This window comes from Amblyomma maculatum, chromosome 4 (genome assembly GCF_055883805.1).
Source record: "Amblyomma maculatum isolate TAMU_Amacu chromosome 4, ASM5588380v1, whole genome shotgun sequence".
NCBI lineage: Eukaryota > Metazoa > Arthropoda > Arachnida > Ixodida > Ixodidae > Amblyomma > Amblyomma maculatum.
The window spans coordinates 39,852,028-39,867,401 of record NC_139347.1 but is presented as its reverse complement, the minus strand read 5'-3'; the positions used below and the strand labels follow the sequence as shown (position 1 = coordinate 39,867,401).

Genomic DNA, 15,374 nt, shown 5'->3' with positions numbered 1-15,374 from the left:
CGGACTTGTCTATCGGGTCGTCTCAGGTGAAGGCAAGAAAGTGGACCAGTCAGCTGTAGATGAGTGGCTGAACACGCTGCCGGCGCTGATTTCGGAGTACACGCCACGCGACATATTTAATGCCGACGAGACGGGCCTCTTTTTCAACCTTCAACCGGAAAGAAGTTTGTGCGTAAAAGGCCAGGCATGCCAGGGCGGCCAGAAAAGCAAGGCGAGAGTAACAGTACTCTTTTGCTGCAACTCTGATGGATCCGAAAAACTCCAGCTTACCGTCATTGGTAAGTCGGAGAAACCGAGGTGTTTCCGATCGGCGGAGCGTTTGCCCGTCTTTTACAAAGGTAACCGAAAGGCGTGGATGACTGGAAATTTTTTCCGCGCGTTCTTGACAAGCCTTGATTGAAAAATGGTGTCCAGGAACCGGAAAATTTTGCTTTTCGAGGACCAGTGCTCTGCCCACCCAAAGGAAATGACATTCAATAACGTGAAAGTCGGGTTCCTGCCGGCGAACACTACCAGCCATCTTCAGCCACTGGACGCTGGGATAATTAGAAATGTGAAACATCATTTCAAAGGACTTCTAGTGAAGTGTCTGCTGGCGAAAATTGACCGTAAAGAAGCAAACTTGCGGATCAGTCAGATGCTTTGCACTTTCTTGCCATGTCGTGGGATAGTGTAACTTCACACACAATCTCGAACTGTTTTAGAAAGTGCGGATTTGCCACCAGACTTGATGCGGCTTCGGCAGGAGATTGTCAAGAGCCAGATGAAGACCTCACAATTGATGGCTGAGACAATCTGGAAACTGAAGCTTCGGCTCGGGACTTCGTTACTGCGGACGACAACGTCGCGACCTGTGGGCTGAGGTCTATTGAAGACTTGGTCAATGAAGCGAATGATTGCGAAAATGAGCCTGACAGCGATGGTGATGCTGACGACGAGTGTGATCAGCCACCGTCAACGGCAGATACTCTTCACGCTTTGGACGTTCTGCGCCACACCGTAAGTGCCAGCAGCGTGGGCGACGAAACCGCGGCACGGTTTTATGCCTTTCAGGAGGAGCTTGTTCGCGACATCAACAGCAAAAAAATGCAGACAAGCATTACAGACTTTTTCGGCCGCAAATAGTTCGCCATAATAAAGTTTGGTTCATTTTCAATTCATTCCCATGTGGAAGTTGACTTGTTTTGGATCATACAAATTAGGGATGATACGAATATTTTGCGTGCTCCCTTGGAATTCGTATCATCGAGATTCTACTGTAAAGCTTTCATAAGCTAGAAGAATGAATGAATGAATGAAGCCATATCTGATGGAAGGAATGGCTCTTGGCCACTGTTTGGGGAATTATCCCTCCCGCCCAAATTCTTTCTAATTCCCTAATAACTTAGAAGAAAAAAATATTCAATCTGGGCGTTGCTGTCATCTTGCAATTTCCTATTTATAGTTAAAATACATGCATCAACACCAATTTCCGACTGTGAATACCAAAGGCTATGCTACAGTGCCTTGTTCTTTTATGTAGAATGGCAGGAATTTAAACTTAATAGTGGGAAGACTGTATAATACAATTTGTTTAGTGATAAATGTGGCTTTTGCTGTTGGAAGAATGTTAATTACAGTCAGAAAGTGTCAGAGGAACAATTTTTACTCAGAACAACATATGAATGTTGTCCTTGCTGTCCTTTTGAGGTAAGGTGCCATGACAGGTTTGGTGAGAATAGATCTGCCAGCAGCACTTGCCTCCAGGATGGCGTAGTCCCGAGGTCCTGATGTGTGTAGCAGCGTGCCACTGGGGTGGAGTGTGCGCAGCATCACGGAGAACGAGAGGCGCCGGTCCAAGGGCTGTGACAGTACGTAGTGCGCATAGCTCTGGCCACCAAACGAGATGGGCTGCTTTTCTGCAAGAGGACAAAGTCTTGCATTAAAGCTAATGACGACTGTACGATAATTCCGCAGGACACAACAGCTGCTGGGAAGGGAACAGGAAGCTTTTTGCCTTCAAGCTGGCCCCAGCCCTCTTGTGTTAAACCTATCCCTCGCCACTACACACATAGACTATAGCAAGACTACCACTATAAGCAAAAAAAAAAAAAAAAAAAAAGCTAACAACAATGCCCTACGCTCTAAGTCCGTTCAATTCGACTGCACTCGCTGCACCAGTTCCATAAAGATCTGCGGCGGTGCCGCAAATATGAAGCTCTGGTTATGCCAGTTCAGGCCGTTCAAGTGCAACATTGGCCCCGGCTGGAGTGCAAGCCTCGTCGTCTGCTAGCCTTGGCTTCGCCAGCAAGCTGTGTGCCGCTCATATCAAACAGTACTAACATCCTGAATAATGTAACGAATTTTCAAACAGTGCATGGAAGTGAAGCGTTACTATGAACCAGGCTTGATGCATGTCACTTGCAAGTTGTAATAAATGGTGTAGAGACTCGTGTTACATTCCACTAGCCAACTGGAACAGTGCCTGAGTACCGTCGATTAAGGGAATGGCTATGCATAATTCACAGCACATCTAAAAAGTAAATGCGTACATGCGTTATTGATGCATTATCATGTGCATTTTGTGCCACTTGCCACAAATAAGGTTATTCAGAAATCAGGACGTTGGCGGCAGTTGATGAGAGAGACATAACACCTAGCCGACAGCATTCATTCATTCGTGAATGCGGTGCACAAGCAATTATAAGCCGATCCACTTATTCATGCGGTTGGCTAGCTCACATTCAACTGCGAATCAGGTCACGAATTTTCAAACAGCTCATTGAGATGAAACGGCAGCTGGCGCGAAATGCAAACATCTTACTGATCATGAATAAATAAAGCATGCATATCATACCGCATACCCATGTGTGTTTACTTTTTATAGACTTGGTGTGAAGTACACGTTGCCGTTTACAAACGAAGCATTTGACAAAACCGTGAAAAAACGTCGTTCTTACTTCGATTTCCTCTCAAATGCAGACAACCATCACGCAGAAGTTCACTCGTATACAATTACTATGATGCAAACGTTTTTGGCAGTTTTTTTCAGGCCCATTCATATAATTCAAGCTTTGCATTAATTTGGACATCTTTTCTGGTCTCTTGAAAGCCGAATTAACAGCAGCTTACTGTATTCAGAAGCGATATGACACCTTCACCTGGTTTCATGCAGGTTCTTCTAGTACAAAAAAAATTTAAAAAAAAGTATACAGAATCCCGTATAAAATTTGTTCAATAGGGTGTACACTTCTGTGCAATTCGAGTTCAATTTTATTTGCAAATACCATATGAATTCTGAAACAAACAAGACATACAATGTTTGCTATTCTTTATTTTCCTTTTTTTTTTCCACTGATCAAATACTACATTTGATATTTGATTCCATATTTCAAAGCAGTTTTTCCCAAACTCATATTTGATTCGTATTCAAAAATATCAATATTCGCACACCCTTAGTAGTAAGCGAAATCAACATTTCAGCGTACCGCTCTCCTCAGAACCACACAATCAAAAACCACCTGGAATCAGAATTCTTGGGTTTGCGATTCCACCACCATGTGGTTAGCTTTCGTTTAGATACCGTTTAGTGCTGTTTGTCAAGCTAACAGCCCACACGCAACCAAGACATCTGTCATACTGGCTGTAAAATGAATGACGAGGCTTAAACAACAAATAAGAACAAATTATTACGTTTCTTGTGAAGGCTGCTCAAACAACGGGTGTTGGTCATGAATGTGGGCAGAGCTTTACTACAGACTAAACTTGTATTCAATTATACTGCAAAATCAGGTGACAACGCTAGCATGTTGTGATGTCTTGCTCCAAATCGCTCTTGAATGAATGTTTAGACAACTGTATTTTGAAAGCGATAAAAATGAAAACAAAAAAAAAATACAATGAGGAGCACAGCACAATAAGTGCTTGTGCACATATTTTGTTCTTTTTCGTGTATTGTCCACTTCATACTGCTTTGCAAGCACATATCAACCAAGTGAGTGTTCTACCTTGCTGTTTGTCAAGCTAACAGCCTAAACACAATCAAGACATCTGTCTACTGACTGTAAAATAAATGAAGAGGGTAAAGATGTAAGAAAAAATTGTCAAAACGAATCACCGCGCAATGTAGCTGTAGTCACAAACATGGCAGCACAAAACCACACACCAGACATTGTCATGAGTAGCCCCTGCTAAGAGCACCATTGTCAGCCCACAGATCAAAGCATGAGCGGCCAGAGACGCACCTTCATAACAGCTGGGTTCCTGACAGAGGGCATCGCATTCGGAGCCGGTCCGACCTGGTGGACACTGGCAGCTGTGGCCGAGTGGAGACGCATCCGGCACGCAGAGGCGCCCTGCAGGGCACGGCTGCTGGGCACATTCGTCCACTGCTGTTTCGCATGCCTCACCTGCAAGGTGGGTGAGCGAAATGCAATAAGTCTCGCCACACATTTAGCGGAATTCTGAACAAACAGGACAAAACAGTCGGCTTTGTGAAAAGCACCATTGTTCATTTTTGTCTTCTTCGCAAACTGCCACGACAATTACTTTACACACTGCTTACGTGTTTAGCGCACATTTTCCCACACAGTTGACAGCCAAAGTTTACAGAATGCATGCGCTTGAAAAAAAGTTTATTGTAGCTTTGCCTCACATCCCAGTTGCCTAGTACTGATACCAGCAGATAGATCATGAATGTCTTCTCATACCAGCAGGTATTCCCGGTTCCACACTCACAGGCGCACTTTTTTTTTGCGATACTGCTTGCACTTTCTGCCATTGATGGTCGTGGCGCCTCCTCACACAGCTGCGCGCCACGTGACCGTGTGACGTCACGACAGACCGAGAGATGGGGCCCCGGCTCGCGCCATCGATGGCGGAGGTGAGGCTTCACAAGAGCCGGAGCGGTGACGTCACGCGGTTGCCACGTGACCGCGTGATGTCAAGACAGACCAAGAAACGGGGACCCAGCTAGCGCCATCGATGGCGGAGGTGAGGCTTCACAGGCTGGCTGCGCCGCTGCCGAGAGAAAGCGCTCACTAGAACGGGATAAAACGGGGGGCTGCAGCTGCGCTCCTCTCAGTGCGCTATGTCGGATGATGTGTACAAGGCGAGGCTTGGAACGATCTGCTGCGGCCAAGCGACGGCACCGTGCCGAAGAAACAGACAAAGAGTGGGAAGAACGGCGAGCTAAACACCGTGCGTATGTGTCAGCCTGGCGAGCATGCCGGTCAAGATCGCTTGATACGGAACGGCCAAGTGAAACTTCGAAGACAAGTTTCATGGACGCTCTTAGTGCCGAAGTTGTTGGTGAAGAATATATGAATAGTATGGAGCGACACAATGTCGAGAGAAGAAAACGCCGTGCTGAAGAAACGCCGGAACAGAGAGAAGAGCAAAGCGTATTTATCAGATTAAATAAAGCAAAATTACAGTAGAACCATGCTGTGTCCAGAGTGAATCCATGCATAAGCCATACGGGGCAACCATGTCCAAACTACCAGCTGAACCAAGGCATTGCTTTCGCAATCTTCCAGGCTTAACCAAGCTAAGCCACAGTCAATTTTTGTTATTGCAAAATCCGCATTGCATTACGCCACCTGCCTGATATCAAAGCTTGGGAGAGGGATAGCGAACGTTCTGCTATATCACAAATGTGCACAATTAATGAAACAAATTTGGCCACTCAGAAAAAAAAATTTGCTGACGATTACGTTATTTCCCGATGCAAAATTCGAGTGTAGCTCAACAGCTGTTTCAGCTTTTTCATAGACTGAGACAAAGAATTCGAGCAAGACATGTAGGGTATGTAAAATTACAGACAACTTTTTATTTTTCACACATATTCTATGCCAACTAGTTCCTCTTTAGCAAGTGACAGGTACTGGGCCTTTCATTTTCTGCAAACCTCTTAACTGGCTCTAATTAGGTTTCGATGGAGGTGTAAGAGGCATCTGTGTGCTGTGTGATGTCAGTGCACGTTAAGATCCCCAGGTGTACTACGGAGCCCTCCACTAGGGCACCCCTTTTACTCTAACCGCTTTCACTCCCATCTTCATCCCTTCTTTTATGGCGTGGTTAAGGTGTCCACAAATAGGTGTGACAGACATTGTGCCTTTCCTTTTCTGCCAGCCAATTATTATTGCTATTGGCTCTAATTAAACATCTAATTAAGTCAACCATTTTGTCACGCACACCTTTCCTTGACGCTTTATCCTATGGTACAATTTTTTTTTCTGTTGTACCAGCTAGTTCCTCTTTTACAGCGCCGGCAAAGTCATGCCCACGCAAAAGCACCATGATCCACTGATGCTGAGCCGGCGCTTCCACAACCAGAGAACACCGCGCGCTATCGCGCGGTCGCTGCCACGGAGAAAGAGGACGGGGGGAGGGGTACACGCAGAGGTGAACGGCACCGGCTATGTGTTTTGGCTTGGGCGTGCGAGAGAAATGGCAGCAGGAGCGCGTGCAGCTAGCCCAGTGTGCTGCCCCGACTGCAGAGCAGGTTACGAGGGAAAGCAGCAGCGCCGTGAAACGCATGAATGGGCGCCTAAAAGCTACGCTCTAAAATTCCGAGAGCACTGTAGAATCTACACTCCAGAAATGCGAAAGCCTAAGCATTGCTGGTGCACATGGTGCATCATGTTTGCTCTCATTATCATTGTCAACTATAGGCACTGTCATTATCATTGCTAATGTCATCATTGTCATTATCCCTAATTGGAGCATCATTGTCATCACTACTACCATTCTCACGGTAGACAAGGAGAATTATTAAGTGTATTTCATGATCCCGGGCGTGGCGCAGTTGGTTAAAGCGCTCGGCTGGAGATCCAAGGGATGAAGGTTCTATTCCCAGTGAAGACAGGATTTATTTATTTATGTTATTTATTTATTTATGGACCTAGTTACGAGGGACAACAGTGACGCCGCGAAACGCAGGAACGGGTGGCAAAGAACTATGTATACTCTAAAAGTGCCACGATAGCGAATAGTGTGCAGATAATTTCCTGTTTCTTTACTAAATTAAAAGGAAGCAGGCCAGGGAGGATAAGTGCATGAACAAATGTGATGAGTATCCTTCAAGCAACCACTGCACTCAGCTAAGAAGCACACCAATCACCAAAACAATTGCCATCACAGAAACAGTACTGGTGTAACAAGGTACTGCACATAACCAGATGCATGCAGCGCATGGAGAAATTTATGCCACTCACCCACCGATGCAATAGCAAAAATCATTTGATAACGTTGAAATAGAAGCTGCATGTAATTAAGAGATGACAGAAGTCAGTACAGTAAACAAGATGAAGTTGTTTAGCTCAATGGAAACAAAAAGCAACAAACATACAATTACTATTTGGAAATTTATATGTTTACCAGCCCTGCTCTCATTCTCTGTCACCACATGGAGAAAACACATTCCCGGGTTATATGATTTTCTGGTTCATACGCTCAAAACCATGGGCAGTACAAATGTTCGATAGAGTTACACTATTCTTCTCTAGATTATTAGTTTTCAGGATGACCCGATTTCCTGGCTACTACGTTCAATATTTCATCAAATTGTGATTGCACAATTAATTGTGCAATCACAATTTGATGAAATATTGAACGATTAATAGTTAAGCGATTAACCGCATATATGCTGACATATGAGTGGGTTAAACATGAAGGCAGAACTGAAGAATGGTGCTCGACCAGCGTGGTGGCTTCTCTACAGTACCTATCTGTCAAAAGGTGAAGGATGACAACCTGCTAACATATGGGAGGGCCGTTCCCGTGGAACTAACCGTGAAGAGAACAAACAAAGCGGAGGCTTTGCAGTGTCCAGGGGCATGGGGGCACAGCACCTGAGAACGACTATGTGCTTTCGTAACAGTTGGCCTCGTCTGGGGAATGCAGCATGGAGTGCAAAAACGCGGTGACAATCAATCATCGCAGTGGCTTCTCCACAGTGAAATGATGTAAGGGGGTGATCATGTGAAAACGAGGAAGATCGCCGTTACAGTCAACTGACCGGATGTGCTACAAAATCTCTTCCGCACTAAAGACAACACAGATGCAAACTAAACCTTGCAAGGACTAAAAACAGGTGCTTTTCATAACTTATCCCAAGAAATGATTATCCGTATCTTTATGAAGTGAAAGTGCCAATATAAATGCATCGGTGCCTCATTCAACAGTTGCATTTCTAGTCAGGCGGTTTGGATCGTACATTCTTCCAGACAATAAGTTTTTACTCGCAGCTTTATAAGAACTTAGCCGAGGTTTTACTGCAGTTCCTTCAGTGAATAATGCTGTAGGCATGCAGCATGTACAGCAGAATCTCAATGGCATGGTCGTTGAATATATTGCCACCTAGCGTTGCCAGGTGGCGCATGACTGAGGTGTGAAAGGAGGACGAAGTTGAAGAGGACGAAAAAGTGTCGCTTGCACGTTTGCGTCTGTGCTGCTGTGTTCTTGTGTCTGGGCTACCCCCTGCTATCATTGGTATCCTTAGTCACCGTGTACGTGACATTCTGGTGGAGGTGCTGGGTAAAACAATCGCCTATGCAAGAATCTCCATCTACAAGACGTCGCGCCAGCCCTGTACCATTGGACACCCCCGTGCATCGCTCCAGTCGACGGCTCCAGGGACTGTCTCCGGAGTTTCAGCCAGCACCTGCCGCCATGACATCTAGTGCTCCTGCGCAGCAGGTGACGGGCCTCGCACCGGCCTGTAACTACACCTTGCAGGCCCCTCGGGTACCGAAGACTTTCCATGGGGACCTCTTTGAGGATGTGGAGGACTGGTTCCTTCAGTTTGAACGTGTCGCTGCATTCAACCAGTGGGACGATGCTGCCAAACTAAGGAACGTCTACTTCAGCCTTGAGGACGGCGCCCGTATTTGGTAAGAGAACCGAGAGCAAGCTTTAACTTCGTGGCGGGAATTCCGTCGTCAACTGCTCGAGGCTTACACTAGCGCAGATCGTCGCGAGCATGCAGAACGTGCCATTCACTCTCGCATCCAAAGGCCGAATGAGAGTGTCCAAGCATACGTCGAGGACATGACGCGCCTCTTCAGGCGAGCCGATCCCGCCATGTCCGAGGACAAAAAGGTCAGGCACTTGATGCAGGGTTTGAAAGAGCAGTTGTTCGCAGGCCTTGTGCGAAACCCACCCTCGACTGTAAACGGATTCCTTGCGGAGGCCACCACAATGGAAAAGGTGCTACACCAACGTGCCGTGGCTTATGACCGACCTTTTCATACACGCACAACCGCGGAATCATTTGCATCTTCAGAGCGGCATCCCGATGCATTGCGCGAACTGATTCGCAGCGTCGTGCGCGAAGAACTAAGCAAGTTCTGGAGCCCTCTGCAGCAATCGCCATCTTCCGTTTCTGCTATAGTGCGGGACGAGGTGCGGCAGGCACTCAAGAGCCCTCTTTCGCCTGTAGTTCCGAGCCCGCCATTGCTGTCGGGGACCGACAATCGTCCCACATATGCGGAAGTTCTGCAGAGTCAGGCTCCCCCTTCACCACCGCCCATTCTCGCGTCTCCTACAGTTCCGCTGCCCTCGGTGCAGCCAGTGCAGAACTTCGACAATCGCCCGCTGCCCCGACGCAAAGCCGACATTTGGCGCACGCCTGACCGCCGTCCGCTTTGCTTCCACTGCGGTGAACCAGGACATCTCTACCGGGATTGTCCGTATCGACGCCTCGGTCTCCATGGCTTCCGCATCGACTCGCCTCCTCCCCGGTTTGGTCAACGACCCCGAGTTATTGAGGAGTACCTGGCGGAGCAGCGTTCATCTCGTTCGCAGCGTCAGCCCCGCTCCCCTTCGCCAAGGCGCTCCTCCTCGTTCACTCACGGTTCCTCGCGAGAGGACCAAGGCCGCTCGTCTAGCCCTGGTCGGGAAAACTGAAAACAGCGACCTTCGGGGGCGAGGCCGCTGGTAGTCGCTGCGTTGAAGACCTCCCGTCGTCGCCGCTTCGATCCGACCGCGAGCTGCTGGTACCGTCACCTAGGGAAGCAAAAAGCGTTTCTCTGGACATTCCGGTTATTTTAGACGGTCGCACTACGGTCAATGCTTTAGTGGACACCGGTGCCGATTATTCAATTTTGAGTGGTCGCATGGCGACTGTTTTGAGGAAGGTGCTCACTGCTTGGCCAGGTGTGTACCTTCGAACCGCCGGCGGTCATATAGTTACTCCAAAGGGGATGTGCACGGCTCGCATTCAGATTAACGGACGTACGTTCGTCGTTAGTTGCGTTGTTTTAAGTGACTGCTCCCGTGACCTTATCCTCGGCATTGACTTTCTGCGGGAGTACGGAGCAGTTATCGACCTGCGAAATAGACTCGTCACGTTTTCGATGGGACAATCTACCGAACAAGATAGTAGCAGTCCTTGCAATAACGCACTTCGTGTTTCCGCTGAGAGCGTCTCGCTGCCGCCGCGAAGCAGTTCTCTTGTGGAAGTTACCTGTGACAATTTCCGTACCGGTGATGCTGTAGCGGAGGCGAACCATACACTCCTGCTTGCTGATGGCATTTGCGCTCCCCGAAGTTTATTGTCGTTTCACAATGGCCGGGCTGCACTCCTTGTCACAAATTTTTCTAATGAGTACCGACACTTGTTCCCGGGGACTGCTATCGCTTTTGCTGACCATGTTGCGCACGATCCGGTCTGTTTTGCATCCACGGCAGTAGAAACTAACGAGCCATCTCTTGACAACATCGACATTAACTGTCACTTGTCAAAGGAGAAACGGCGGGCTTTAGAGCAACTGCTGCTAGACTTCAAGCACTGCTTTGCTTCTTCCTCGAAGGTTCGTCAAACGCCCATCACACAGCATCGCATCATTACTTATGACGACGCTCGCCCAATACGACAGCAGCCTTATCGTGTGTCTGCCAAAGAACGAGAAGTGATCCAGACGCAAGTTCAGGAGATGCTGGATGATGGTGTTGTGCAGCCTTCACAAAGTCCGTGGTCTTCACCAGTAGTCCTTGTCAAAAAGAAAGACGGCACTCTTCGATTTTGCGTCGACTATCGGAAATTGAATAATGTGACAAAGAAAGATGTATACCCGTTGCCGCGCATCGATGATTCACTGGACAGATTGCGACGTGCGAAGTATTTTTCATCTATTGATTTAAAAAGCGGCTATTGGCAAATCGAAGTAGACGAAAGAGACCGAGAAAAAACCGCATTTGTCACTCCAGATGGCCTATATGAATTCAAAGTACTCCCATTTGGATTGTGCTCTGCCCCAGCTACATTCCAAAGGATGATGGACACCGTCCTCACTGGCCTCAAGTGGCAGATCTGTCTTGTGTACTTGGACGATGTAGTTGTTTTTTCCGAAACATTTGATCAACACCTCGAACGCCTTCGAGCTGTCCTGGAAGCCCTCCGTTCTGCTGATCTCACGCTGAAGCCCCAGAAATGCCACTTCGGGTATACAGAACTGAAGTTCCTCGGCCATGTTGTAAGCGCTGATGGGGTGCGCCCGGATCCCGATAAGACTGCTGCCGTCGCACGATTTCCCGTTCCAGCTAATAAGAAGGCTGTTCAGCGCTTCCTCGGCCTGTGCGCATATTATCGGCGTTTCATTGCGGACTTTTCTCAGATCGCAGAACCTCTGACGCGCCTTACAAGGAAGGACACCTCCTTTGTGTGGAACTCTGAGCAGCAGATGGCCTTCTCTTTGCTTCGTGAGCGCCTTCAAACATCCCCTGTTCTGGCGCACTTCGATGAAGCGGCTGACACTGAGGTACACACTGACGCCAGTAGTATCGGTCTTGGGGCGGTCCTTGTTCAGCATCAAGACGGGTTTGAGCGAGTAATAGCCTATGCCAGCCGCACTCTCTCTCGTGCCGAAATGAACTATTCCACCTCAGAAAAGGAATGCCTGGCGGTCGTATGGGCTACTATGAAGTTTCGTCCCTATCTTTACGGCCGGCCATTTAAAGTCGTCACCGACCATCATTGTTTGTGCTGGCTGGCAAATCTGCGAGACCCATCTGGACGACTTGCACGCTGGAGTTTACGTCTTCAGGAGTTTGACATAACCATTGTTTACAAGTCCGGCCGTAAACACGAAGACGCCGACACGCTGTCACGAGCACCCGTTGACACTGGCGATACTACAGCCGATGACGATAGCGGTTTTCTAGGAGCCCTCAGCGCATCTGAGCTCAGGGATCGACAAAGAGCTGATCCAGACATCCTTCCACTCATCGATTATCTGGAAGGGCGTGATACGATTCTGCCTCGACACCTATCTCGGCACCTTGGTTCCTTCTGCATACGGCAAGGCGTATTGTATAAAAGAAACTCCCAGAGCCAAGACAGAACTTACCTTCTGGTAGTGCCATGCGAGCTCCGTGAGGATATTCTCCTTGCTTGCCATGATGAACCAACGTCTGGTCATTTGGGTCGCTCACGGACTCTTGCTCGAGTGCGCAACATGTATTACTGGCCAGGACTTTCCGCAGCAGTGAAACGCTATGTACGAAGCTGTCGCGAATGCCAGCGCCGTAAAACACCGCCCCAGAAGCCTGCCGGATTTCTCAAGCCCGTTAAAGTACCCCGCATTCCGTTCGACCAAATTGGAATGGATCTCCTTGGCCCTTTCCCTTTGTCGCAGGCCGGAAACAAATGGATAGTAGTCGCTACTGACTACCTGACTCGATACGCTGAGACAAAGGCAATCCCTCATGCCACAGCTTCCGAAGTAGCAGAGTTTTTCATGCACAACATAGTCTTGCGGCATGGCGCCCCTTCCTACGTCATTAGCGACAGAGGGACAGCTTTCACATCACAGCTGATCGACCGCATATTTGAGCTGAGTTGCACGACCCATCGCAAAACCACAGCGTACCATCCACAAAGCAATGGCCTTACAGAAAGATTGAATAAGACGATTGCGGACATGTTGGCAATGTACGTCGATGTGCAGCACAAGACCTGGGACGAGGTGCTGCCGTACGTTACATTTGCGTATAATACAGCCTTACAAGAGACAACGCGCTTCACACCATTTCGACTTGTTTACGGACGCGAAGTTCAGAGCATGCTCGATTCCATGCTCCCGTGCCCAGATGATGACCAGCTATCCTCAGGTGCCCAGCAATATGCCATCCGCGCTGAGGAAGCCCGCCAGCTCGCCCGTGTGCACATTGGGCAGCAGCAGACCACTGACGCGCACCGTTACAACCTCCGGCACCGCCAGGTTGACTACAAGCCTGGAGATCAAGTCTGGGTATGGACACCAGTTCGCCGTCCAGGCTTGTCAGAGAAACTCCTTTCCCGCTACTTCGGGCCGTACAAAGTGTTGCGCCGTGTGAGTGACCTTAGTTATGAAGTTATCCCAGACGGTGCCACACAACCAAAACGTCGAAAGCACAGCTCGGACATTGTGCACATTGTGCGACTGAAGCCGTACTGCCACCGATAGCCTATGGCCACCCGCTGTGACCACTCTCTTGCTTTTCACACCATTTTTACCGGCCCTTCTCATTTTTTTTCGGAGGGAGGGGGTAATGCCACCTAGCGTTGCCAGGTGGCGCATGACTGAGGTGTGAAAGGAGGACGAAGTTGAAGAGGACGAAAAAGTGTCGCTTGCACGTTTGCGTCTGTGCTGCTGTGTTCTTGTGTCTGGGCTACCCCCTGCTATCATTGGTATCCTTAGTCACCGTGTACGTGACAATATGAATTTCGGTGTGATATGAATTCGCAAAATTCCCCAGTTGAAGTAGACCGTGAATAACAAAAAAAAATTTGGATGTTTCAGACACATTTCTGTGCCACTAGAGATGATACAAAAGCAGGGGCTCTGACTGCATTTGCAAGCATTAAGTGCGATGTAAGGGGGCGATGCATCCAAAAACAACGAGGAAGTGATCCTAGTGCTGCTGATGATGATGAAGTGATGAGTGCTGACATACAGAGCCCCCATTGCAGGTGCCACAATCGCCAAACATGCAGAGCGCACCACAAGTCTCAGGCAATGGCACGGCAATGGCAATAGCCACAGATGAATCATGCAATCCGTAAACAGATTAGCATTAACGCACTGCTTGTGTTACAGCATGCAAATTTTTCTTGTTTTTAATTATGAATTTTGGGTGATACGAATGTTATTCATATATCGTCTAAATTCTATTGCATAGACTACCCATTCCTGAAGAGTAAGCAAAATGTATTTAGTGGGTAGCTAACTGCTAATATGCACTGCTGGTACAGAAAACAAAAAAACAAAAAAACAAAAAACATTTGTTGCATCATAAGCGGTGTTACTGCTACCATCTAATTCGCCCAGTCTATGGACTGCAGAGTAACAGCCTGATGACACAATCAGACCCTTCTTAGCACACCTCTGATGACAGGTGTGCTAAGAAGAGTCTGAGTGTGTCATCAGGCTGGTACTCCGCAATGCATAGACTGGGTGAAAGCAGGGACACTGCTTATGATGTGACAATTATTTTTTTTCCTTAAAAAAATGCATTTGCTCCAAGAATGAGCAACATCAGTTTTTCTTAAAATTTGCAGTGTGCAACCTCCATGCATTTTACACCTACTGAAGATGATGATGCACTTCACAAAGGTCACATTTGTAAGTTACGGCAGAGAGGGAGATCACAATCAGGTCATGTACACTGCAAGGCAAAGGCATGTCCTAATATTTTCTAATCATGTGTCCAAGCAAACTTTATAACCTGCTCTCCCCATCTGACTTTCAGCCACCGCCGGCTATATTTTTGCCTTTACTTCTATCCCCTCAGTTATCCCCAAACGACCATCTTTTACCAATTTGCTGCTTTATGCGGAACACAGCTCACCACCAAAGCCGGGGTTGCAGACACATGCTGTCCGGCGGCTGTGTCGTGGTGAGACAAAACTGTGGCCACCCCCGGCGAGGACGACAGCATCGCTGGTATCCAGCACCAGCCGATCCTGGCACTCGCCATGCACACAGTGCAGGGAAGGGCAGCGGTCACCCTGGGATTTAAAATAAAAGGGGCACTCATCAATAGCAACGTTGCCTGTTTGTACTACAGTCCAAGTACATAACGCAAGATTAACACAGTTCCTGCAAAAAAAGCAATGAAGGCAGTCATAAGCACGTGAACACACACACACACACACAAAAAAAGAAAGAACTAGCACCGGCTCGTCAACAACAACGTTGCCTGTTTGTACTACAGTCCAAGTACATAACGCAAGATTAACACAGTTCCTGCGAAAAAAGCTATAAAGGCAGTCATAAACACGTGGACACGCACACACACAAAAAAGAAAACTAGCACCGGCTTTCAACTGACAGTTCATAGAAAAAAGTGCACACTGAAAAGGGCACATGTTTTGCTTTGCAGTAACTTCTAAAAATTTTGACACAAACTGC

General features: G+C 47.9%; 1 protein-coding gene across 1 annotated transcript in view; it reads right to left on the bottom strand.

Annotated features, from left to right (window-relative positions):
- The window catches only part of LOC146190788 (fat-like cadherin-related tumor suppressor homolog), an 86,726-nt gene that overhangs the window by 12,213 nt on the left and 59,139 nt on the right, over positions 1–15,374 (bottom strand). The window contains exons 29-31 of the mRNA XM_084601171.1: positions 14,812–14,971; positions 4,224–4,388; positions 1,741–1,898 (exon numbers count right to left, since the gene is read on the bottom strand). Coding sequence (XP_084457297.1) covers positions 1,741–1,898; positions 4,224–4,388; positions 14,812–14,971 — 483 coding nt within the window. The remainder of the gene's footprint in view (positions 1–1,740; positions 1,899–4,223; positions 4,389–14,811; positions 14,972–15,374) is intronic.